This window comes from Caretta caretta, chromosome 11, assembly GCF_965140235.1.
Source record: "Caretta caretta isolate rCarCar2 chromosome 11, rCarCar1.hap1, whole genome shotgun sequence".
In the NCBI taxonomy this organism is placed as follows: Eukaryota; Metazoa; Chordata; order Testudines; family Cheloniidae; genus Caretta; species Caretta caretta.
The window spans coordinates 38,203,491-38,231,190 of record NC_134216.1 but is presented as its reverse complement, the minus strand read 5'-3'; the positions used below and the strand labels follow the sequence as shown (position 1 = coordinate 38,231,190).

Genomic DNA, 27,700 nt, shown 5'->3' with positions numbered 1-27,700 from the left:
CTGCTGAAGGAGACCACAAGTGGTCAGTGGCTAGTAATTTTTGGTTCATGCTGGAAACAGTAATATAAGAAGTTCTTAAACTGGACTTCGAAGGAAGTTCCTTAAGGAACTTGCATCAAATACTAGTTCAGTAGACACAGGGCAAGAGAAGTCCTTTTAATCATGCATAATCCAGAGGATTGGATTGGAGTTGTGTGGTGGGGGTGCCTCTAAGCAATAACTGTATACTCTTGGGATCCAATCCTGCAAAGATTTAAACGAAGCACATGCTTTATTCACATGACTAGTTCAGGTGAAATCAATGATATAATTCCTATAGCAAAGCACGTGACCTGCATAAATCTTTACAGGATTAAGACTTGGGTCTGTAATTGGGAACCACAAACCTGGATATCATGCTCCCTAACTTTTTTTCTCAGCAAGTTTAAAGAGAAACAACTAAATCAAATTCAAGTTTAAATTAGAGTAAATGGTGGAGTCTCTGTAACTTGAGGTCTTCAGTAATTCAGCCAGAGGTTATGGGTCTATTTCTGGAATATGTGGGTGAGGTTTTGTGGCATCTGATGTGCAGGAGATCAGACTAGATGATCACTGTGGTCCCTTCTGGCCTTGAAGTCTCTGAGAAAAGGGAGGGGAGAGTGAGTAGCAACTAAAGAAAAAGGTCTAGTAGTTAGAGGTGGAATGGGTAGATGTGCACTCTTGAGTTGTCAGCATCCAATAGAACCGGTCATATCCTGGTCCCAGTGTAGTCAGTGGGAGTTGTGCTGCTGACCTTAGTGGGGCCAGGATTTTACCCTTGGACTCTTCACCCAGCTGGAAAGTGCAGATTTGGTCGAGTTTCCCTTACTACAAATTAACTAAACTCCTGGCATAGGAAAAAATACATAAAGGGCAAGCTTTTTCTTTAGTTCCTCTATCCTGGTTTAATTCTGCAGCAACTCTTCCAGTACGTAGCTGAAATATAATGACACACATTGTGTACTGATGTTCATTGAAAAAAATTAACAAAAACATTTCAGAAACTTGGCTTTTGTGGGGTTGGCCTTTTGTTTCCTGGATGCCATTGCAGGAACAGCTTAAAGACGTGGTTTTTTCCAAGTTGACGGAGCAGATTGAAACAATATTTGTCAAAGGCCACATCCTGCAAAAGCACTTCTGGCTTGTCCTATTGCAGTTGGTTTTTTTTGAGATCCGCTTTATTTTGTAACCAAGTAGATGTACTGAGCTAAAACCTTTTGTTTTGAAGCACAATGTGAACAAAATGTGTACCAATAAACAGTACATTTAAATAACTAAACAAACATCATAACATACACAGTAACTTCTAGTCATGTGGTATTGTCAGTTCTGTTTTCAGATAGGAGGAGGAAGTTCCCTATTGTTCTTAAGCCAGCTGGTAACTGACACCACATTTGTAGAACATAGTAACAAAAGGCTTTTGTTCAGAATTTGTATTCCTCTAGAACAAACCAATTTCAAAGCCTAAGTAGAACATAATGTATGAGCAGGCCAATTTGAATAGAACAAGCTGATGAGTTCAATGAGTTGGTACAAATCCATAATTTTAAATTAAAATAAATAGGACTACAGATAGTAATTAAAAGGATTACAGTTTGCTGCGTGAATGGACAAAATGCTCCCATCACATCTCTTTGCTCCACCTGTGTAAGGGCTCACTCTGATCACAGTAGGATGCTGAAAAATGTGTAAGCATTTCACTGTCCTTCTCTCTGAATGGGAGTTGAAAGGAATACGTTAATTTAGAAACAACAGTACTGAGGTGTCCACTCGAGGGCAAACAAGCCCAGAGAGTTCTTGGTAAAGGAAGCTGTCAATCCTTCTGACAAAACAAAACACTTACTAAAAACAAAATAGTGTTACTCCATGCAAAATACCATTGGACAGTTCTAATACAGCATTGCTACGTCTGAGAAGTAGACATGGTATAGCCATGCTCAACACAGTTGAGACTTAAGTTCAGTTTTTCTGCAGCCTACATATGCCTAATTAGGATCCTCACAGGGAAGCAGTATTTTGTCCTTATATGCTGCTCCCCAAGGTCAGACCTCGCTATTGGGTGCTCATCCACCTCGCTGTCAACAAGCAAGAACACACAAACTGCAGAATTCTTGGCGCACACATCTTTACTGGAGCTTCCCTTAGTTCATTACATTGCATGGACAAAATCCTAAGAAGTTTGGACAGTCCTGAAACAATTGAGCGAAGTAATATTTTGTGTGTAAAAAAAAAAAAAAAAAAAAAGTGTTGGTGGTCTTTGTAGTAATATGCTAACTTTGTGTGTAACGGAAAGTTTAAATTCCCATTGATTTGAAACTGATGTGTTCTGGGATGAGGCCCCCACCTTCTTAAATTTTATGTTACTTAGGTAACTCCATAGTTAGGTTGCAGTCATCCCATTTTATAAATGTGGAAGATGAGAACTGTTTCTAGAAATTAGAAGTACGGGACAAACACCAAAATGAAAAGATTAAAAATATTGAGTCTTAAAACTTTTTCTTTCGGCAAGAGTGTGTATGTGTGTGTGTTTTCAGCCCTTTCTCACTGAGAGCCTGTTCGTTTTTGGAATGTCCAAGTAGACGCACAAGTAGATGCCTAACTTTTGTTTCAAAAGTTAGGTATTTTCTTCAAACTTCCTAGCTACTGACTAGCACTTGATCCTTATGCATGACACTTCTGAACTTTTACGTAAGCATGTACTTTATACGTAAGCATGTATTCCAATTCTGTTCTTTTTCAGGTAGTGGTGCTACAGCAGTAGTCCAGGCAGCGCTATGCAACCCCAGGCAAGAACGTGTGGCAATAAAGCGAATCAACTTAGAAAAATGCCAGACCAGTATGGATGAATTGCTTGTAAGTAAATTCCAAGAGAAAAATGTTGGTGGACAGCTCTTCTTTTGGCTGACCTGAGATTTTTGATGCAGAAAACAGGTTAAAGAGGACCTGGGAGACATGTGCCACTGCACTAATAAGTGAACTGTATCCAGATCGTCCAGTAACCATATTACCACATAACATCTCAAATGTGCAAAAACAAGACTGCAGACGTTGAATATGTCAGGACTGTATGTGTTGAGGTCTTCGGAAGAGCTACTTTAAGCCTTAGCCATTTCTTACAAGTGACCTGTCTTCAGGAGTTTGAAATTTGACCATAAAAATGTTTGAACTTCATATGTTAAGACTACTTACAAAAAGAAAGTCATGTCTAAATCAAAACTTAACATACATAAAGGGAAAACTTACATTTGCGGGGGAGGGAGGGGTGGACGTGCTATTTGGGTTAAAAATGTCAATGAAGAATGGCAGCATTTGACATGGTTTTTAAACAAACAACCCGTTAAAGTTGCAAGATTTGGAAAAATAATGTCTATATTTGGTCTTAAAATGGATTACAGCACACTTAAGAGCGTATCTTTTCACAGATCAGGATTTTCATATCACAGACCTAATATGGGTTTGTGACATTAGCTTTAATCCAATAGACCATACCAACCGCTTCAGAAATTCTTGTTTGGATCACTGATCAAAGGGATACAGACTTTTTTTTTTAAAGTGGGTTTTTATACAATAGCCACTTTAGAATAGTAGGAGTTTATAAGGTCAGTACACCAGTGATGGCAGTCTATCAGATTAGTGAGTCACTAAGAACTCTTTTAGCAGACTTTTTTTTTTTTTTTTTTCATAACTCTTCTATTCAGGTGCTTATAAGACCAATCACCATGCTATCTAGGCAGCATGACAAGAATCCAGGGATGCAAAATGATTCCAAAAGGGGGAATGCTACTTTCTGCTTCTCAAGTTGTTGTTACCGGGAGGGTATGGATTTTTTTCTAATGAAGAAACTTGTAATACTACTTCAAATGCTGTTCCCTATATGCATTCCACTGTGAGGTATGCAGGTGCTCGGAGCCAAAGAATTTTGAAAGCATGGTTCATTGGCCCACATGTGCACCCCTGCTCATCCCAAATCCCTGACCGACAAAATAAAGGGTGGTGCAGATCTACTGCCTCTTTACATAGGTGTGCGCACACATTTTATTAGGGTGTGCACCCAGGGGAATTTTTTTTTAAAGGCAAACATTTATTGAATACTCAATCATAAAGGACATTTTTATTCATCAAACAAACTAAAGAAACTAAAACTTAACAACTAAACTTTACTTAAAAAATACAAACTTAAAAAATGAGACACAAAATACCAAATTTTTGCTGTAGTGATAACCAGGCATATACAAAGATACAGTCAATTTTCATGATCTTTATCTTTAACCAGATAATGAGCTAATCCAAATTGACCAAAATAGATTAAGGTTTCTTCATCTTCCTCTCCTAGAGAATGAGACGTTGCTCACCAGGTGTTCTGGACTTAAATTCCTCAATCACATCATTGTAATTAACAGACTAAGACAATTCTTGTTCAATGTACAAAATCATGAGTGAGTCGAGGTGCTGTTGGGACATTGTACTTCTTAGTTTGTTTTTTACATGTGCTAGTTTCAAAAAGTTTCTTTCATGTGAACAGCTTGTAACAGGTAAGACTGCAAAGCATTGAATAGATTTGTAAAAGGCCTGGAACATGGAAGACTGATCGAATTCCTTTAGCCAATCAAGCCACTCTCTGGTGGTGGTCGTAGTGCTACCTTTAGGAACAGATCCGTCATAACTCCTGAAGCAATCTGACTTCAGCTTCCAACTCATCCAAGGACACTTTAAAATTGTTGGCAATGATTCTCATATCGTCCCTGCCAATGTCTAAGCTCAGCAGTTTTCCCATTGCAGTCACAATTTTACAAGTCTCCTGTTCAAATCACTGGTCAATGCCGGTAATCGTTGAGTCTACGAGTGGGTAAAATGAGGTTATTCTCTCCTGCTCCTCTTTTGTATCAAAGTGATGCTGGGACTCAAATGCATCAATACGAGTGGACTTTCTTTCCTCTTAACTGGGGGAATAGATATATATCATTCTCTACACACCTTTTCACACAGACATTGAAAATAGATTGAAAATATTCTGGGCCACTTCTCATTGCAGCCAAAGAGTTACGCAAGCTTTTCACCCTGGTCATTGCAGTAAGTAAGATGAGATCTGGAGCTTGAAGAGCCTTACTCACTTTTACCGCCATCTGGAGAATAGGGTGTATCATGTCAAGGGCAAAGATGAACTTGAATGAATTTAGTTCATGGATAATGCCCCTGGCTTTTATTTTAGCGTCAGCAAGGCGAGTTGTTTCGATAATCTCTTGTAAAGCTTGTAAAATGATGGAGTAGTTTTTGTTTTACAGCAGCCACTGCTTTTGCTTTGCATGCCCATTTTGTGTTTGATAGTGACTTCAAAGTCTTCAACTGGGATCTACTTCTTGTGAAATCTTCTTGTGAAGTGCATTACTGCATGTCGCACAGGACTCCCCTCCAAGAAGGCATAAAGAGTCTGAATAACACCAAAAAAAATCAGACAGGTCTGTTTTTTGTTCACTTGAAGTGCATGCATCTACTAGGACGAGGTTCAAACAATGCGCATAGCAGTGTACATAGAGTATTTCACTGTTTCTTTCTTTACATTTCATTTGAACTCCCGCAGTACATCCAGACATAGTAGATGCACCATCAAAACAGACAGACATCACTGATGACCAGTCAATTTTAAGAATGCCAAGGACGTCATTTAACTAATCAAAAATAGACTGAGCATCAACTGTTAATAGTCTCTGAACAGACATAATGTTCAACTGGACTATGTTTTTCATTGTCAAAATACTGCACCACAATGGACATCTGTTCATGGTGCTCACAGTCAGTAGTGTTGTCTGCAGTTATTGAGACTATTTTTCCATTTGGTGAAGACACAATCTTTTGTTGCACAACTTTATGCAAGGCCACAATTAAATCATTTTGGATGCAATTACTCAGATAGGTAGCATTTCGAGGAGATTGTTGCACATGCTTTGCCATTACGGGATCATATTTTTGTAGCATATTAACATGTTCATTTCTAAATCTTTTCTCAAAACTGTCAGCTTTTACATTGACCCCTGAATGGTCTCCCACCTTTTACCAAACACAGAACAATCGATCAGTCGCTCAGTTACATTTCGGTTATGGCACTGTTCTTGTTTAGACAGATAAGTCTGCTTGCCCTCATCCAACAATACATTAATAGGTTTCCCTTCATTAAAACTTGACCATGAGGAACAGCTCAACACATGAGATTTTGACAATTGGTGGTTTTTAAAACATTCGTTAGCCCTATGCCAGTTTCTTAATCCCTTATCAATAAATGCTGGATCAATGTGACCTTTGTTTGCTGCATCATTAGAGGAGAAGAAACGGCAGTAAAAGCAAAGTGCTGCGTCCTTTGATGGGCTATATTCTAAGCACCTATACATTTCATATCAATCGGACTGAAAACTTCTTTGTTCATTCCCTATTTTACTTCTAGGAAACATGCTCAATGTAGGCTGATAAGGACCTCTAGATAATACAGACCGGCGTTCTTATCTATTTTTTGGAATATCACAGACCGGGTCATTAGATGGAATGTTTGATGGCTTTGAATAGGAACTACACTGACCTGAACTAAGAGAGAGTCTGTTTCTCTTGGTCATTACTCAATTTATTGCACGCACTGGAACTTGTGGTGGCATTATCTTCACATAAGCTCTTAACCGAGGAGTCCGAGGTATTTGCACTACTATCAGCACATTCATTATAATTCAGTTTGTCTGCTCCTTTTCTTATCTTAACAATGAATCGATTCATATCTTAAAATTAAAAGGGGGTATCATATGATTAAATTTAAAACGTAAAGCCACGGGCTTGTTATGCTATTTCAGTAGAGTACATGCAACAGAGATTACAAACACTGTAGACACTGCGGTAGGCACGCCTGACACGGCCGCTTATGTAGGTCCAAAGAATTTTCTAGAATAATAGTCGGAGGGGGAGGGGAGGACCAATGGTAATGCGGTGCCACAGTAGTGGGGACGCATGCTGCAAGCGAACGTGGGCTTTCTATACATTTCTACAACGTCTATATTACTCAATTCGGTGCTTGTTGCATAATACACTTTTAGTTTTAAAGTATTGATTGTTGTATCATGCGATTAAATTAAAACGCAAAGCCACTTTTTTTTTTTTTTTTTTAAAGACATTAGGGTGTGCCTGGGCAAACCCGGCATACCCCGTACACATGCCCGTGCCTCTCTAGTTCCTTCTCACTGCTTCATGGTCTGGGTCAGAACCTCCAGTATCTGAAGTTTCAGCTTTTTTCTTTGTCTGTGAAAATATATTTAGATATCTATAAATAGCATTTATATTCTAGAGTTTCTGGTTTTTTTGTTTAAAGTCTGTTTTATAGTTACCCTCCCCAACTTGAGGAGCACTCCTCTCCCCCCCCCCCCCCCGTACCGTGTTCGGGTACTGGACTATGCCCAGGACTCCGGGCTTCAGAATTTTTGCTGCTTGTCCACTCTCCTTCTCAGTCAATGTGCCAAGTCACACCAAGAGGCCCAGGCATCAACTCTGACTAATGCTACGACTCCTGTCCTTTCTGGGGGTCAGCTTAAATGCCAAAAATCCATGCTCACCCCACACAAGCAATATCTATGGTGCTACTCAAGAGGTACCTCTGATTAATATTTGTAAGGCAGCTATGTGGAGCTCAGTCCATGTGTTTACTAGACACTGTGTCTTGGTACAGGACTCCTCTGCTGATACAACTTTGGAACAACACTTCTTTGTTTGGCTCTGCTATCTATGACCTCGCACCCTCCTTCTGTTTGAGTTCTACTTGTCAGTCACCCACAGTGCAGTACACATAGGTACTAACATTTGAAAATCACTTACCTTTTATAGTAACTGGCAGTTCTTCAAGATGTGTGGTCTACTACATGCCCTCCTTCCCCTCTGCTTCGGAATGGATTATTCTCAGATTCATGGTGAAGAAGGAACTGGAGAGACGGTTGGTCCGCCCTGCCTTTTATGCCTTGGTCAGAGGCATAAGGTGATCAAGAGACACTGCTTTCAAAGTTTTCTGGCTCCAGGCTCATGGAGTGCTTGCCTACCCACAGTGGAATACAGATAGAGACCACATATCTTGAAGAACCTCCAGTTACTATAAGCTAAATTAAATTTATCTTCCAAGAGAAATGGTCTCCTTGATGTGGAAATGCCAAGATAAAGGTGTCTTGAATTTTGCCCTTGATACGTTGGGCTCTGCCATCTTCTTCTGATAGTATATCCTGTAGTCCTGGGCTCTCCACTGCAAATGTTCTTCATTTGGTTCTTGATGGCCTTCCCCTTGGGATTATATAGTGCAAACTACATCCTGGGGGCCACATCCAGCCCTTCAGATGTTTTAATCTGGCCTTTGAGCTCCTGCCAGGGAGCAGGGTCCAAGACTTGCCCTGCTCTGGCTCTCCAGCCGGGGAGCAGGGACGGAGGCTTGCCCTGCTCTGTGCGTGCTGTGGCTCTGCGCGGCTCCTAGAAGTAGCGGCATGTCTCCCCTCCGGCTCCTACACATAGGAACTGTGGCCAATGGGAGCTGCAGGGGTGGAGCCTGTAGGCAGGGCAGCGCCTTCAAGTAGGAGCCAAAGGTGAGACATGCTGCTGTTTCTGGGAGCTGCTTGAGGTAAGCGCCCCCCAGAGCCTGCACCCCGACCCCCTCCTGTGCCCCAACCGCCTACCCCAGCGCTGATCCTCCTCCTGCCCTCCAATCTCCTTGGTCCCAGCCTGGAGCACCCTTCTGCACCCCCAATCCCTCATCCCCAGCCCCACCCCAGAGCCCACACCCCCAGTTGGAGCCGCACTCCCCTCCGCACCTGAGCCCCCTCCCTGAACTCCTCATTTCTGGCTCCACCCCAGAGCCCATGCCCCCAGCCAGAGCCCTTGCCCCCTCCCAACACCCAATTTCATGAGCATTCATGGCCTGCCATATAATTTCCATATCCAGATGTGGCCCTTGGGCCAAAAACTTTGCCCACCCCGATATAGTGTGATGGCTTAACCAACTGTGGCTGTTTGTTTTCAAGAGGATTGTGGTAGAGGAGTTGTCTTCTGAGACAGCTTAGTTCCAATTTATTTGGGCTCCGTAGATAATCAGAGCTTTGAACTGGACCTGGGTGGGGAAAAGTCTCCACTGGAATGTGGTGTGATATGTTAGCACTTGTCTGCTACTTCCCCCCCCCTACCCCCACTCCCAAAACTGCTATTTTAAAAAGTGCGAAGAGACTTGTTTCATATTACTTTAAAATATCTTACTTAAACTGGCTCTAGAGGCAGCTCACAGGGAAAGGGTTAATCCCAATCTTGTCAAAAGGGATTAGTGCCTTCTTTTAAGGGCTACCTTTTTGTAAAACATTTTCTGTCAGAGCTTGAGGAATCCACATGTTTGTCAGTGCTAAGATGTCTTGCCTGTCTGCCAAAACAGAGGCCGTTATCTTGACCTTTTGATGCCATATTGCCTTCTTCCTTCCCCACACTTATATTAAAATGATGGTAATTTTTTATGTGCAAACATCTTATTTCTTCTTCTGCTACTATTCTACTTGAGGCAGAAATTCCCTCCCACACACAGTTCCTTTGGCTACAAGTGACTGTTGTCCTCCCATGTTGACTCAAACAGATTATAAACATGCACTTGGAAGAGAGCCAAATACATTAAAAGGCAAAGGACCCTGATAATTGTTAGCTCTGTCCTAGCATTGTGATGTCACTGTTTCAAAACCAGAGGTGTGTTTTCTCTCCCCACCCCATTGCATCTGTATAACACTTAGAGTATATTTTCCAAGCATTCTGAGAGCTCTCCTTTTTGAGAATCCTGATTGTGTTAAACACTGTACTCTCCTAACAATGCAATTCTTCATAATGTTATACAATAACTGTGATAAATACTTTCCATAGGATGGTAGTGGCTTTCATAATGGGCGAGCACAGAACTGCATTTAATAAGTAACTTATTAGGCAGCTCAATAATTAAATACTTCTGTTTACAGTGTGTTCTTTCCTTTCTAATATTACATTGTACTTGAATTTCTTTTGTGCTAAATGTCCACTTCACTTTGCAAAGTGAGCTGAGTTTGCCATCTTAAACTGCTGCATTTTAGAAAAAGACAGCCCAACTTCAGTAACTTGATGTGCAAATAGACATCTTATGTCACTGCTGGTGTCTGCAGAATTGTCTACTACCCTGTGAATCCCGCTGTTTGCTACCAAATGTCAGTGCAAGGGGGTCCTTGTCGTCTTCAACTCAGGCAATATTTACACTGTAAGGACTATAGAAGCACAGCTACGGCACCATAGCTGTGCCGCCATAATCCTGGAGCATAAACCCATTTTACAGGGATGAAGGGGTTTTTTCCATCACTGTAGGAACTCCAGCTCCCTGAGTGACCATAGTTAGCTCAACCAAAAGCATTCTTCCATTGATCTAGTTGTGCCTACACTCGGGGTTAGGTTGGCATAGCTACAGCGCTCACCCCTGAGCAATGGTAGCTGTCGACCTAAGTTTTAAGTGTAGACCAGGCCTCAGTCTCAGCAAGGGAAACAAAATTTCTGTAGGCATATTAAATGTCCAGAATTGCTGAGAAAATGTTATCAATAGTGGTTTGATCGTAAAACTGTTACATCAAGGAAACTGATCATGTGTAAATAGGAACATTTCCCGTGAGAAAGGAGTACTTGTGTGAGTAATGACTTGAAAGCTCTGTACTTAGTGGCCAGACTTCCTGAAGGACCTATTCAGTCAAGTGAGTATCTTTAAATATGGTGAAAGTTGTTTTGAGTAAGAAGAATATTCCCAAATCACGTTCTTACCAAATGCTACAAGGTAAATCAAACTTTGGCTCATAGTGACTCCATGAAGTGAAGAAGAGGAGTCACTGGACTCAAACTGGATTGTTCCCTTTTCTGCCACAGACTTCCTGTGTGACATAGGACAAGTCATCTGATCTACCCTGTGCCTCATGAGGTACTTGTTATATCTCACACAAGTGTTTGTGGTGATTAAATCTATGAATGAATTAGGTGCTCAGATTCTATGGTGAAGGCTAGATAGATGACTGTGTTCACTTTCTTTTAAAATAGTTAAGTTAAATGTTACTATGACTCTTGTTAGCCATTATTTTAATAAAATAGACACCTGATTTTACAATTTATGAAATGGGGCTACCAATGACTCCCTCGACCCCATAGCTATTCATCCTGACCTGATAATCAATTCTAAAGTTGAGACTATTTGGGGGACGGGGGGGGGGTTAGTTTTTTGTTTTTGTTTTTTAAATTTCTGCATATCACTGTGCTTGCAAGAAAGAAGAGAAAATCTTACAATTTCTTGAGTACGCATGGGTTTGAACTACTTTTAATATATGGAGTCAGCTTGCTGTTTGTTTTTTGCACTTCTGTATTCTTACCTGGCTACTAGCTGTTGTAGCAGAGTCATTAAGCCCAGTTAATGGAAACTCTCTTGCACTCATTTTGGAGCTTAGAGCCACTCTATCAGGCAAATGATCTATCTGATAAATATATAGCTATCCAATGGACTTCTGTGACATTAGGACAAACCTATAAAAAGAAGATCTCTAACGAAAGGGACACAACCATCTGGAAACCAATTATTAAACAATTTTAAAAGTACCTTCAGTTAAACACCTGCTCTGAGTCCTCTCTGCCAATTTTTGTAGCTTTAGTCATATTTAAAACAACAACAACAAAAAACACCAACACCCTGTTTGCATGTGTTTGCATGGTAGACCTACAGAAACAAGAAAAATATCTACCCATTTAGACTCAGTACTGTGAAAAGCACTTGGTAAGCAGATTTGGGGGGGAAAAAATTAAAAATCCTTTTGCTCATCCTCTTAATCCTGCTAAGTGTTGTACCAAAGGTGGTTTGAAATAGGGTTTTATGCACTTTTTTCAAAGTTGTTGATATCCCAGAGTTGTTGATAGGTGAACCTCCCCACTGCAAGCAAACTTTATGCCTCAGCCAAATAACTGCTATTTGTAGATCTTAAGCTCTGAAATCTTTCGCAATTGAAATTCCCATCCTTCTGCAATACAAGTGGGTTTTTGTGTGTGTGTTTTTTTGTTTTCTGTTTTTTTTTGTTTTTTTTTTTAATAAATGCAATTAACTGATATTGAGCTAAATGACTTTTGGAGGTGCTTGCTGTAGTAGGTGGTTGTTACATCACCAGTTAACTGTAGTATAATGTGGACAACTGGAATTTTTTGATCCTTAAATCCTTTTTTTTTTTTTTAAATGCTTTAAAGTATCTTAAAGATCTTTACAAACAATTTCACCTTGCATGCCCTTTGTAAACATCTGGAGTAAATTTTGCCCAGCAGTGACATGCAGGTACCTCTGAGAGACACCAACAGCTGTTTTACAGCATGAAGTAGCAGTATACAACCGTGAACAAAAAATTATTGTTCAACTGAGAGTACAGGTTAAATTTGAGTCATCGTGTGACTTGCGCTATTGCAACTTGATGTGGACAGCTTTAAGACCCTGACTTTACAAAGAAGTACCATGAGATTATTAATAAATCATGTATGTTTAGGACCTTGGCTTAACATCACAGCAGTCTTTTAGATGAGATTTAAATCACTTTTATTATTCTGACATATAATTCAATGTGGTGAGAATAAACTTGGCCATTTTTTTTCTTCTTTCTTCTTTTTGGGTATGTGTACACTGCAATATAAGCCCAGGGCTAGTGGGACTTGAGTCAGCCTGTCCATGTTAGGGAACCCTGGACTTAACATAGGATTTAAATACAATGTTGACAGTCAAGACTTTTCTAACCCATGCTTGAATTTAGGGCTCTGGCATCCACACCAGGGTGCATAGACCCAAGTCAAAGTACCGTTTCCTAGATATGATATCGCTAGTATGCACCCCCAGATGTGGCCACTCTAGCCCTAGGACCATGGTACAGTGTGGGGGAAAAAAACTTTACTGCCTGCCCTTCATATTACAGAAAGTTTGAGCAGCCTACCAAACTCTTTGCAAACCGAGGAGGCTCTCTGATAGAGTGCTTGCAGATCTGTGATTAGAAGAGAAAGAGTTAATGCTGACCTAAGCTCCTGCCATTCACCGTGGGGTGGGTGAGTGGTGGCTTCCATCTTCAGTAGAGTGGATTGTAGATTTTTTTTTTTGGGATAGAGGACTAAGGAAGTTGTCCCATGGAATTGTGGGATACATCTGGATGACTCATGGAACACAAGTTAAACGGGGCTGTGTCTACACTGCAAAGCAATAGGGCTCAGACTCTGGATCCCGGCTAGGCTTGAGCTCGGATGCTCTAGCCCTGCAGGGTCCAAGCCCTGAGTTAATGCAATTGAGGTGTGGACACAAGGGAGGGGTTAAGTTTGAGCCTGGGCTCAAATAGGAGCTTACTTTGCAGTGTAGACATACTATTAGAAGCTTTCAGGTTGACTAAAAAGAAGTGTGGAAGCCAGACATAAACTAGAAACTACATTTTCTTGCTTTTTAAAGAACAGAAATAGCTCCAATGTGTAATTGTCTGGGAGGCACTGTAAGAAATACTCTTAAAATCTTAAGTTGAAAAATAAGAAAATAACCTTGGAAAAGGAGGTCTTGGAGTTTAAGATTCTAGTTACCTTTGTGAATGTGTACAACAGTCTTCCTTGCAACCTATTTCAGTGTGTATTACTTGGGTAGTGCTGCTGTGCTGGCCACGTTACCTGGTCTTTGCTGATGGTGTACATGTCTACTAAGTCATTTCCTTTTACTTTTTTTTCTTTAGCTGTGAGCCTGCTTCCTCTGCTCAGTTGGCTATGTGGTCTCTACCTTGAACCCCACACTTCACTCCCCTTTCACCGCTCTTCCTCTCTGTCCAATGCATTTCCCAATCCTATAGTTTCCTTACATCAGTTTTTTGAGAAAAGCCAGGGAGGGTGCAGACTCATTATTCTACAGTGGATTTGTTCTCTCCTTTTAATTCCAACTTACATGCCAAACCTGCTCTTCTCTGTGATCTACTCCCATGCCTTCTACACTTGTAGATTGTCTGTCATCGCTCTCTGTGGGATCATGACTCTGACAGTTCCCTCCCTCTGGAAGAAAAGAGTGGGATCATGGTATCAATCTCCTGGCCAGCTTCCCCTTAATATTCCCCATCTTCAAAACCGGTTCTGTTGCCAAGGTTTATGTAAACCGTAAGAGAGAGAGAGAGAGTGTGTGTGTGTGTAAACTATTCTTGAAAACAACAAGGAGTCTGGTGGCACCTTAAAGGCTAACAGATTTATTTGAGCATAAGCTTTCATGGGTAAAACACCACTTCAGATGCACGGAGTGAAAATTACAGTTTTAGGCATTATATAATGACACACGAAGGGACGGGAGTTACCTCACAAGTGGAGAACCAGTGTTGACCGGGCCAATTCGATCACGGTGGATGTAGTATTCTATTCTCGTATTTCACTTGGGAAGTTATTAATAACATAAAATGATGGTTATAGCAAAATAGAACTGCTTTCTTTCCAGACTGTCCTGTTTTTGCTTTCCTTACAGAAAGAAATTCAAGCCATGAGTCAATGCAATCATCCCAATATAGTGACCTATTACACATCCTTTGTGGTTAAGGATGAACTCTGGCTGGTTATGAAGTTACTAAGTGGAGGTAAGTAACTGATTTTTTGCTTAAGCTTGTTTAACTTCAGGATGATGTATGATGTCATTTTTATATACACATTCTTTGTATTAATTCATCCAGTCCAAATTCCTCCTTTTTTGGGGAAGAGGAAGTAGAGGAACACACTGGTTCAATGGCATAACAGGGATGCTGCTTTTTTTATTCAGGCTGTGTGAGTAAACATGCACTTTTTCCATATCTAATCAGTTCTAGAATCATTTTCTTCTTGAGCATTAAATTCATTTACTCATTTAAAATAAGAGTAAACAGACTAGTGCAGGTCCTATTTCCCTCATCCTGTCCCTCACCAAGAGAAGGACCAATTCCATTTCATGCATATTAGGCCTGTAGCAGAAGTTGCCTGTTTTCTCCGCTGTCACTTTTTTTTTTTTTTGACTGTACGTTTTTAAAAGATTCCCACGTCTTGCATGATTATTGTGGACACTATGAGATCTTAATCATAGTCCTCTCTGGGAGGGGAAAAGAGGGAAAACGCCAAGTATTTGCAGTTGGGAAACCAAATTTTTCCTTGCTGGCAAATAACTTACTCTATCATCTTGTGTTACTAAATGTTCTCTAAGATCTGTTCTGATGGCAGCAGATGACTAGTCTACGTCTATGATCAGAAAACAAATGTGGAAAATCTGCCTAAAATAACAGTTTGTTACTTGGGCTTCACTGAAATGGAGAAAATACTAAGCAATAATACGAAATACCATCTTTGTTGGCCAACAGTTAATGACTAGCTAGAGCAGCTGAGGACACAAAATGAAGCCAAATGATCATTAATACCCTAGCTAGTTACTGTCAGGAAATGCCTAACTGAAAAGACAATGTTGCTATTGAAAACTGTGACACTAATTAAAAACAAAAGCTTTGTTCTGAAAAGTGATACGTCACAGTGCACGTTGCCAAGGGCGCGGTGCTCTCCTTAGAATACTTCTCATTACTATGCACAATTTTCGTCTCCAGTCCTGCAACTGGATCTCTATAGGCCTGGGATTTGGCCTGCATGGATCTGAGTGAAGAATTGGGACCTTGGATTGTAAACTCTTGAGGGCAGGAAACATGTTCTAGTCTGTTTTGGGAAGTGGTTGTGTAAACTTGCAATGATATTGAAATGTATAACAACAGTAGGGTAATTAAACAAGTAAGCAGAAAGTTGAATGCCATCTTTTTTTTTTTAATAGAATGATTTTTTGGAGCAATCTGTGCACTTTATTCACACAGCTGGTAGTTGAGGGTCTCTGTGCAAGCCTACAAAGATTTTTAAATTGAAGCAGAATAGCTTAATAGGAGTAAAGAAGTGTAAATATTCAAATGTAGGAACTAATAGAGACCAGATTTTCTGATATCTCAATAATCACTGTAGTAAGACTGCTCAAACAGGTTGTTTATGACTTGTTTTCCCTCCCCTTCACCCTGCCCCCATGGAAATCCGGCTTTTCAATTTAGGTTCAATGCTGGATATAATAAAGTATATCGTCAACAGAGGGGAACACAAGAATGGTGTCCTTGAAGAAGCTATAATAGCAACAATTCTTAAAGAAGTTTTGGAAGGCTTAGATTATCTACACAGGAATGGGCAAATTCACAGGTAGGAGCATGTATACAGTGAATTGTAGTCTTAATATGCATCAATAGTCTTCACTATGACTGACACTGGTCAGTCCTGATAGGTTGGTTAGGTGAATTAATTGATGCTTTTCTCCAAGTATTAAAGGACTAGCACCGTTTAGGCAGCTGGTGTTTCTTGACTGGTTTATCATTGTTATCTTGTACTGTGTGTCTGTATCCAACTGTTCTATCTCTTCTACATAAATTGCAAGCTCTTTGGGCCTTTGACCCTCTTTTTGTTATATTTGCATGGTGCATAGCTCAACAGAGGCCTGATTTGGGCCCCCTAGTGAATACTTGTCTTCATAGCTATGAATCAATGCTTAAGTTTTTTGGTATGTGTTTTCCTCTGACTTAGTATAAGCCTACTTTTTGAAGGACCCATGAACACCTTTAGATTTTTTTTTTTAAATATTTTGTATCTTAGTAAATGTCCACTTTTCATCTACTTTCCCCACTGACTCCTAAGGTATAGATCACATGTAATTTTATATTTCTTCCATTCACTCAGGCTACTCTATATGAATGCTATAGTGATATACCAGTTACTTCCATGACTTGGAGTTTTGGTGTCAGAAGTACTATATGTTGACCTCATGAGTACTGTTGGTTAAGACAAGGTTGGCTTTAAGGATGAGACTTCCAACAGTTTCTTTGCTTCATCCAGTAGTGTATTTATTTTTTTAATTGTTTTGATTTCAAAAGGTGATAGATAAATACTGTAAACAAATGTCCTAAAACAGTACAGCAGAGGCCCAATGCAATATTAGTTTGTTGCACTTATGTAGCATGTTTAATCTTCAAACTGCTTTTTACAAATAAGCCCCCTCTTGTCAAATTAAGACATATTTTCCTCACCTGGAACCTGTGTTTTTGAATTCCAATCTAGACCTTCAAAGGATGTGCCACAAACCTTAATTTGTTGCCCACGTTAAATAGAGGAAGAGTCATTACAGTCTAATGGTCGCTCTGGATTACGGAGATATTTTTCTCAGCTCTTTTTTTGTAATGGGGCATAAGAAGCTTGAGAAGAGCAATAATTCTCTTAAATTATACAGCAGCAGCATGGAAGCATTGTTTACAGTAGAATCTTTTTCTTCTTGCCCAAATGGGTTGGGACACTAAATTAAACAACTGGAGTTGCTACTTCCAAAATGGCTCGTGTTTTTGTTTTTCCCTTTACCACCACTTGCTTCCCTATTAAAATATATTAATGAGTGAAGAGTTAGTCAATGACAGCAAATGCTAATTCTTTTCAGTAGATCCTAGGAAGATGGACTACTCAAATTCTTATTTTTTTTAACTCTATGCTTATTGAAAGGAGCAGTTTAAATGGGTATAAATCTGTAATTTTAAAAATGCCCAATCCTACGAAGACTTATGCTTAAAGGTAAAAACAAAGCATGTGCATATGAATAGTGCCACTAGATGTGTGAATAAACTCACTGAATTCAACATTAAGCATGAGTAGATGTCTTTGAAGGATTGAGTTGTGGAGTTTGATCTCGTCTGACCTCCTGTATATCACAGGCCACCAACACCAGTAATACTAACCCCATAACCAAAATGAGACCAAAGTATTACAGCTCACCTAAGTACGTGTATAAACCACCTATGCATTCCATTAGTCATGTGTAAATTTACAGTAAATTATTTAATCTCTTCCCATAAATTTGGTTAGAGCATTTTAAAGATGATTAAAGAAAGCCATTTTATTTCTTAAAATTATTGCTGCAGTTAGGGTAGTTCCTCACTGTAGAATTTTGAAAAGTTTCATTGGATTGTTAGGATGGAGACATCTCGGGTCAACCTCTGCACTGCTGTTAATGTGCAGTTCCCTTGAGGTCACTGGAGTTGTGTCCATTTACATCAAAGCTGAATTTGGGCCCTTAGTTTCCATTCAAAATGGATTTGGCTTTTGTTCCTACTGGTAAGACACAATTTCCTAGCTGCAAGGGAACAGCTTACCCAGGGGAGGTGGTGGATTTGCTGTCACTTGGAGTATTTAAGACCTAGATTTCTTTCTAAAAATATCATTTAATCCAGTTTCTGGGGGAAACTCTATGGACTGTGCAGGAGGGTTGGCCTGGATTGCCTCCTTAATCTCTTCTGGCTTTGGAATCTGTGAACCCCCCCCCCATCTCCTTCCTTCGTGGGCCCTGGGGAGAATAGGATTGCCTACCTTGCCTCAAGCTCGTAATTATTGCAGTTCTGCATTAAGATAATGACTCATGTTCCAGCCAGTTGCCTGCATGAGTCAGGAAGGAGTTTTTTTCCTGATGCACAACTAGCTAGATGTGTTCTGGGGTTTTTTTTTTCTGCCGTCCTCTGAAGCATCCAAGATTGGCCTCAGCTGGAGATGGGGTGGACTGGTGCTCTGAGGTGGTGCAGAACAGTCTTCTCTTAGATGAATGGCTGGTGTCTTTCTCTCATGGTCAGGGTTAAACCAATCTCCAGAGTTGGGATTGGGAAGGAATTTTCCCTCAAGACAAATTGGCAGGAACTTTTGAGGTTTTTTGCCTTCTGCTGCAGCATGGGGCATGGACTTGCCTGCTAGCATCATCTGGGTCTCTCTCACCTAATCAGTTCTCTGCCGTTGCTCTCCTGTTCTCTGAGTGTGGCAGAGAGAAGACTGAAACGCTTTGGTCTAAAGTCATTGGGCTCAATATGGAGGTATTTGAGTGAAATTTGATATCTCATACACTGGGCATAGACCTAAATGGGTCCTTCTGGCGTTAGACTCTGAAAGAATGCAAGCTCAGTTTTGCACGTCTTATTTCCTTTTATGTAAGCTAACAAAATTTTGTTCCTTCCATTACCTCCCCACCCCCTTTATTTTAAACGTCCATGGAGCGTCTTTGCTAGCTAATTTCAGATCAGATAATCAACATGTTTTGAGTGGTTGAACCTTTTTACTAATTTTTACATTTGTCTTATGAAGCTTTCTGTACAATAGCTATAATGACACATTATGAAACTTAATCAGAAAGTTAACTCTCTTCTGATTTGTGCATTATAGGGATTTGAAAGCTGGCAATATCCTTTTGGGTGAAGATGGCTCAGTACAAATAGCAGGTAATGATGATTGAGGCCTAAGAGTGAGTCAAGGACAAATGGAAATGAAGCTAATCTGGGTTAAGTGATACCTTTTGAGGCCCCCCCCCCTCGGAAATGCTGTAGTATCTCTTGGGCTACCAACTTCATAATATGAGGGTGTCAGCTGAAAAATGTGGTGCAATAGCCCAGTTTGAGACTACACGATCTCCAAAGCAACAATAAAGCATCTGAGCAGCATATATCCTGACTGCCTTACAATCCATACCAACAATGTCAAAAAACTTATTTCCCAGCATCTTGTAACGATCCGCATCCGTGGGAGAACTTGTTACCCAGACTTACCAATTCACTTTGTCCTCTGCATTATGTCATGAACTGTATTTCTGTAACTTATTCCAATACATCATGGTGACTTTAAAATCTACACTAAAATATAATGGAGATGTCTTTACAGTGACCTGGGCCTCAAGACTCTTCTTGAAAATGTGTGGAGGGATGTTTAGGAGAAAATGCCTCCCTTTCCACTCTTAGCATTTCATTGTTTCATGATGGACACTCCAATAATTTCTAAGGCCTCTTAAAGATCATGTTATAAAACATGTACTTTCCTTCTTAGTGGTAGTCTGCCTATAATATCAACCAAATAAGTTGTTAATTCTCATGATTGCTAGCCACTAGGCTGCATAAGTTTAAAAGAAGCTAGGAACATGCCCTGGGTCGTCCACATGACTTTTTGCATGTTTTTTTTTTGTTTTTTGTTTTTAAATAACGTCTACAAGGGCATGGAAATAACGCTGAACAGAGCAGAAGCTATTAGTAGATTAGCTATCAAGAGCAAGTCACGAATTAGAAAAATGTTAGTTTTCAGCTTGTGAGCAGAAATCTCCTTTGAATTAAACAGGGATTTGGAGCAATCAAATTTTTGAATTGCTCCACTCCAGCTCTACTCCGGCACCAATAATAACTACTCCAGCTCCATTCTGCGCTCCAACTCAAATTAATTTTTAACTAAATAAAGTACATACTGTAATTTTGAAAAAACATTTTTATTCAGACTTAAAACAACTTAAATGTCATCAACAATGATACAAACTAGAATCATTCATAATACATTCTGTAAAAAATTATTGCAGATATCAAGTTGTCTTTCATAGCCTTTCATGCCACAAATCATTTAAAATTAACTTTAAAGCTGAAAACAGTAGCTCTACAGTAGCTTGAGTTGTTGGCATGCTCGAAGCAATTCTACAGGCAGCTTGAATGTGGTGTGGGTAGCTGTGAATGGCCTCAAAAACAGACTTAACTTTTAGCCTACCAATAGACTCCATCGCCTCACAATCTTCCCGAAAGTTTCTCTCAAATAATGCTTCATTACAATTATGTATCGCAGAAACTCGCTGCCGTCTTTGTTGTTTATCCAGTTCCTTTTCGAAGGCATCATCTTCTGAAGAATTGGTGCTTAAATTGTCTCCATTTCCCTGTGATGGTTGAAGACGTCTCAGGGATGGACGCTCGAACAAGTTCAGAGTGGAGACGGAAGTTTTGAGAACAGCTTGCTATTTCTGAAGGATGTGAACTTTCCGAAACCACAGATTCGATTGTTGATGACTCCTTTTGTTGTTTTTCGTTTTCTTCAACCTCTTTCGCCGAGTTCAAATGTAGTAATAGATTTTGTTTTTCGAGTCGTCGAGCAATATCAAGGAGCCCTTCCTTTGCCTTTGGTATTTCCTTGAGGTAAGAAGAATCTGATACCGTGGGTCAACATAAACTCCAGCAAGGAAAGGAATATTGTCAAAAAGCTTCTGTTTGCGTTTCTGCATGGAGGACAGAATTCCTTCTGCAATTTGTCCACCATTTTCTTGCAAGAATTTTGACAGTTTTCGCAGTTCCTTCATTAAAACTCCCAGGGTTACATTGACAGCTTGAAGATTCACAGTTTGATTCGGCTTTGCCAAGAGGTCTCGCATGTTCTTCACTTCGTCCCATTCAGCTTTTGTTCCAGCAGCAGCCACTTGTTCACAGTAAGACTGAAAAATGAGAAGCCGATCAATCATCACAAATGTTGAACCCCAGTGAGTGGCAGTATCCGATGATTGAGTTACCCCATGTAGATCAAGCAGAACACTTTGAATACTTGAGGTTCATAGTTTGACAACGACTTGTCGAATTTTTGCCAGAAATTTCTTCGCATGTTCTTTGTTCAATCCATCCCAGGTTGCCAACTGAAGAGTGTGAATACCACACCTCATTAGTTGGACTTTTGAGTCGTCCTCATGAAGACATGTTGGAAGTATGAGGCTAGGGTTATTAACCCATTGCGCAGCAGCATCCATGTTGAGTTCGATTTCATCCATTCCTTTAGCTCCTTCATCAGGCAAAATAGCTTCAGTTCTGTCCACATCCCTGTTTTCAGTGAGGACAATGAAACCATTTCTACCTCTGAGATTTTTGACTGCACATGTCATGTTTGTTGCATTGTCAACGCAGATGCTCAGCACTTGCATTTCACTGATCCCAAATTTTTCTAAAATAGCTTTTACTTTACTTTTCACGTATGAAGAATTGATGCCCTTCAGTGTCTATTTATGTCCAAGGTTTTTGCCACAGCTTTCTTTTTCTTCTTCATAGTACTGAGCATTGATTGCAAGGAAATTTCTGTTTCCATGGGTTGCAGCATCCATTTTCAGTAGCACAATTTTTGCTCCAAAGCTTTCTTGAGCTCTTTGCGACCAGACTCAGCTGTGTTGACAACTAAATGATGAACCGCATCGTGCCCCGTTGAAACGCCAAGCTGCCAACGCATTTCACCTGCAATTTTTTGGAATCCTTTGTTCTTTAGCCTGCAGGTAGTGAGTGGTGTTGAACTCAAGCAAACCATTTCCATCAGCCCTTCACGGAAAGTATTGGCATCCATGGTGACTGTAACCTTTGAGAACTTCAAATATGAGTCAAGTTTTGTTTGCTCAATTTTGGGTTTCTTTTCAGATGAAGCTCTGGGGGAAAAAAAAACTCTTTGAAAACTCCTGGAGAAAAGAGTCAGATGAACGTTGTTTAGCCACGTCAGCCTTTTGTTTTGCCTCATCTTCCTGGTCCTTTTTTGTAACCAGAGCTGCATAGTTTTCAGGATGGTTACATTTTACATGCCGCCAAAGGTTGAAACTTTTCACAGCACTTTTTGCTTGTCTTGAAGCGACATGGTTTGAGCTCCCCATTCACTTCCTTTTCCTACCTTGCACGTTGCCAATTTCTTCTTTGCTTTTCCCAAAAGTCCAAATTTGGGTTTTTAAAATTCAAAAGTAAAGACGTCGTTGAGATCCTTTTCCGTAAAATCGGCTATCAATCATTTTGGGGGGGCAGATTTGAGTTTTTGTTTTTGTTTTTTGTTGAAGCCATGGCCAAATCTTCTTGTGCTGCTACCACATCCAAATGTTTATGATCTTTGAAAAGCAATGAACAAAAGCATTAGATTTTTTTTCTTAATGTACCTGCTTGTGATATCTTAACCACTTAAGGTACTTCGAATTTATTTTAGATTTTCTGGACAAAAATGATCTCATTTTCTTTTTATACAAAATTGTTATTAAAGTATATTTAATATTTTAACATGTTTCTTGCAGTTTTAATGAAGTAAAGTATTTTTAATATACATAATTAATATAAATGTTTATTTATAAATTGCAAGTTAGTTTTTCTTATGAAATTTTGTGGTAAAATATTTGAAATATTTTCCAAGTTTTTAATTAATATCTCAAAAATGCTTTCATATAGATATATCAGTGAAATTTGGTATGTGCCGTAGCGTTAGTACGTGCTATTGCTGTTCTACAACATTAATTGTTGGGAAGTAACGAGGCTACACGTTACAAGGTTGAAAATAAACTTTAAGGGGACAGCAGATTCAAATTGCAAGCACAGTCCTTTTAGTAAAGAGAGCAAATTTTCGGAAATATGTTTTTCCTTCATCAGGATGGAAACATTGCACAAGATGGAACCTATTATTTGCTCTATCTTGTATAATCTATTCAGGCTGATGAAGCAAAAACATATTTCTGAAAATTTGCTCTCTTTACTAAAAGGACTGTGCTTGCAATTTGAATCCGCTCTCCCCTTAAAGTTTATTTTCAACATTCTATCGTAAAACATCATTCAAATAAAATTATCTAAACTACAGGCGTTGTGAACTGGGGGGACTGGGCCAATTTTAATCAATGTTTTTTTTTAAATCTTTGACTATTTAACAGATACAACTCTGGAATCTAATTTAATGCTAAAACATGCATTAAAATGGTCCTCTTAATTTATTTTGTATCATTAACTGGTTCCAAGAAAACTGTTTAAAAATTTTAATCATCTTAGATGCTTAGAATGATACAAACAATTTTACTTATTTTTCAACTTTGGAACCATACATTTTAAACATAATAATAAATAATAACCAAAAATTAAGTTATTATGGAACATAATATTACCGCTCGTAGCCAGGGGCAGTCGATGAGAAGCCTTTCTTGAAATATGAAATAAAAATGAACAACCGCCAGTTCGTTTAAACCTATGGTTTAAATAATTTTGGATAATGTAATATGGTAGCACATACTAACGCTAAAACACAGACATAATTTCATTACTTTAATATAAAGTGTTTTTGAGATATTAATCAGAAATTAACTTTTCATCACCTCTTTGAAGGGACTGTAGCTCCCTTAGGAAGAATTTTAGGACACGTGTTCACAAACGTTTTTTCTTAAAGTGAAGTAAGGATTCACCCCCAAAGTTGTGTTGGACATTTTCCAATCACTCTGGATATATCACAAAAATCACTCCTAATTTCTATATACTGTATATTTATATGCCTGCTGCACACAACTTTTTCAAAAAAAGAAAAGGAGTACTTGTGGCACCTTAGAGACTAACCAATTTATTTGAGCATAAGCTCACAAAAGCTTATGCTCAAATAAATTGGTTAGTCTCTAAGGTGCCACAAGTACTCCTTTTCTTTTTGCAAATACAGACTAACACGGCTGTTACTCTGCAACAACTTTTTCAGTAAATTTAAAATTACAAACAACGCTACCAAAAGACCGTTGAACAGATGACATATAAAATAAGTCCGCCAGAGTGATATGGGAGCATGTATAAATGAACAAATGTACCGGTAACGGGAACCCGTGTTAGAAATGAGCTTGTGGTTAATATCTCTTGCGATATCTTAATATATCAATAAAGAAAAACATATATATATATATATATATATATATATTTTTGCAATATACCTGTTTGTAATATCTTAAATGTTGTGTCTTCCGTCACACTTTTCCGTAATCGCAGCACTCAGCGCGTCTCGTTGATCAACCCTTACAAAAGAAGTATCAACACACACTTATCTAACTAATCTATGCAAGTACGTACTTGCCTAACCTTGGCACAAGGGTGAGAGCAGTCTGCAGTGTTGCCGGATGTCTGATGATTATCTGATTCTTTAATAAAACATATCTCCAAAAAAAGCTATAACCAGCAGGAGAGTGGGGTGGGAGAAGGTATTGTTTCATGGTCTCTGTGTATATAATGTCTTCTGCAGTTTCCACAGTATGCATCCAATGAAGTGAGCTGTAGCTCACGAAAGCTTATGCTCAAATAAATTGGTTAGTCTCTAAGGTGCCACAAGTACTCCTTTTCTTTTTGCGAATACAGACTAACATGGCTGTTACTCTGAAACCTGTCATTATGCAAGGCACTGCATTTAGCCATATGGAGTGGAAATCTATCAACTGCATGAAAAAACTTGTAAAGATACAGACAGACATCATCTTCCTTTCCAAATGCAAACAGATGGACATCGTACCAAAAGGACTGAAGGTAAAAAATCCATTACAATCTACATACCACACAGACTATGCTGACCGCTTGTGCCACACGCTCTCAAAGAAACTGCGGAATCACTTGATCAACATCCTCTACAGCAAACAGGGAAAGATTAAGAATGAGCTCTCAAAAGTGGATACTCTCATAAAAAACCAACCTTCCACACAAACTTCCTCGTGGCTGGAATTTACTAAAACTAGACAAGCCATTTACAATGCACACTTTTCTTCTCTACAAAAGAAAAAGGACATTAAACTTTCTAAACTACTACATGCTACAAGGGGCCACAGCAATGGTTCCCTCAACCCACCCAGCAATATTGTTAACCTATCCAACTATACTCTCAGCCCAGCAGAAGCAGCTGTTCTATCTCGGGGCCTCTCCTTCTGCCCCTCTACCCCCACAAACATGATACAGTTCTGTGGTGACCTAGAATCCTATTTTCGACGTCTCCAACTCAAGGAATATTTCCAAAATACCTCTGAACAACATACTAATCCACAGAGGCCTCCCTACCAACATTACAAAAAGAAGGATTCTAGGTGGACTCCTCCTGAAGGTCGAGACAGCAGACTGGACTTCTACATAGAGTGCTTCCGCCGACGTGCACAGGCTGAAATTGTGGAAAAGCAGCATCACTTGCCCCACAACCTCAGCCGTGCAGAACACAATGCCATCCACAGCCTCAGAAACAACTCTGACATCATAATCAAAAAGGCTGACAAAGGAGGTGCTGTTGTTGTCATCATGAACAGGTCGGAATATGAACAAGAGGCTGCTCGGCAGCTCTCCAACACCACTTTCTACAAGCCATTACCGTCTGATCCCACGGAGAGTTACCAAAAGCAACTACAGCATTTGCTCAAGAAACTTCCTGAAAAAGCACAAGATCAAATCCGCACAGACACACCCCTGGAACCCCGACCTGGGATATTCTGTCTACTACCCAAGATCCATAAACTTGGAAATCCTGGGCGCCCCATCATCTCGGGCATTGGCACCCTGACAGCAGGATTGTCTGGCTATGTAGACTCCCTCCTCAGGCTCTACGCTACCAGCACTCCCAGCTACCTTCGAGACACCACTGACTTCCTGAGGAAACTACAATCCATCGGTGATCTTCCTGATAACACCATCCTGGCCATTATGGATGTAGAAGCCCTCTACATGAACATTCCACACAAAGATGGACTACAAGCCGTCAAGAACACTATCCCCGATAATGTTACGGCTAACCTGGTGGCTGAACTTTGTGAGGGGTCCTTACCCATAACTATTTTACATTTGAGGACAATGTACACCTTCAGATCAGCGGCACTGCTATGGGTACCCGCATGGCCCCACAGTATGCCAACATTTTTATGGCTGATTTAGAACAACGCTTCCTCAGCTCTCGTCCCCTAAAGCCCCTACTCTACTTGCACTATATTGATGACATCTTCATCATCTGGACCCATGGAAAAGAAGCCCTTGAGGAATTCCACCATGATTTCAACAATTTCCATCCCACCATCAACCTCAGCCTGGTCCAGTCCACACAAGAGATCCACTTCCTGGACACTACAGTGCTAATAAACAATGGTCACATAAACACCACCCTATACTGGAAACCTACTGACCGCTATTCCTACCTACATGCCTCCAGCTTTCACCCTGACTACACCACACGATCCATCGTCTACAGCCAAGCTCTGCGATACAACCGCATTTGCTCCAACCCCTCAGACAGAGACAAACACCTACAAGATCTCTTTCAAGCATTCTTACTACAATACCCACCTGCAGAAGTGAAGAAACAGATTGATAGAGCCAGAAGAGTTCCCAGAAGTCACCTACTACAGGACAGGCCTAACAAAGAAAATAACAGAACGCCACTAGCCGTCACCTTCAGCCCCCAACTAAAACCCCTCCAACGCATTATTAAGGATCTACAACCTATCCTGAAGGATGACCCAACACTCTCACAAATCTTGGGAGACAGGCCAGTCCTTGCCTACAGACAGCCCCCCAACCTGAAGCAAATACTCACGAACAACCACACAACAAAACCACTAACCCAGGAACCGATCCTTGCAACAAAGCCCGTTGCCAACTGTGCCCACATATCTATTCAGGGGACACCATCACAGGGCCTAATAACATCAGCCACACTATCAGAGGCTCGTTCACCTGCACATCTACCAATGTGATATATGCCATCATGTGCCAGCAATGCCCCTCTGCCATGTACATTGGTCAAACTGGACAGTCTCTACGTAAAAGAATAAATGGACACAAATCAGATGTCAAGAATTATAACATTCAAAAACCAGTCGGAGAACACTTCAGTCTCTCTGGTCGCGCAATTACAGACATGAAGGTCGCTATCTTACAACAAAAAAACTTCAAATCAGACTCCAGCGAGAAACTGCTGAATTGGAATTCATTTGCAAATTGGATACTATTAATTTAGGCTTAAATAGAGACTGGGAGTGGCTAAGTCATTATGCAAGATAACC

The 27,700-nt window shown here is 40.0% G+C and overlaps 1 protein-coding gene across 3 annotated transcripts in view; it reads left to right on the top strand.

The window, feature by feature from the left end:
* STK39 (serine/threonine kinase 39) overlaps positions 1–27,700 on the top strand; it is a 205,852-nt gene that overhangs the window by 37,410 nt on the left and 140,742 nt on the right. For all 3 annotated transcript variants that reach the window (XR_012664368.1, XM_048869756.2, XM_048869757.2), the window contains exons 2-5: positions 2,759–2,871; positions 14,549–14,657; positions 16,125–16,266; positions 19,306–19,361. Coding sequence is in view for 2 of the 3 variants with exons in the window: in XM_048869756.2 (XP_048725713.2) it covers positions 2,759–2,871; positions 14,549–14,657; positions 16,125–16,266; positions 19,306–19,361 (420 nt within the window). In the remaining variant the exon portion in view is untranslated. The remainder of the gene's footprint in view (positions 1–2,758; positions 2,872–14,548; positions 14,658–16,124; positions 16,267–19,305; positions 19,362–27,700) is intronic.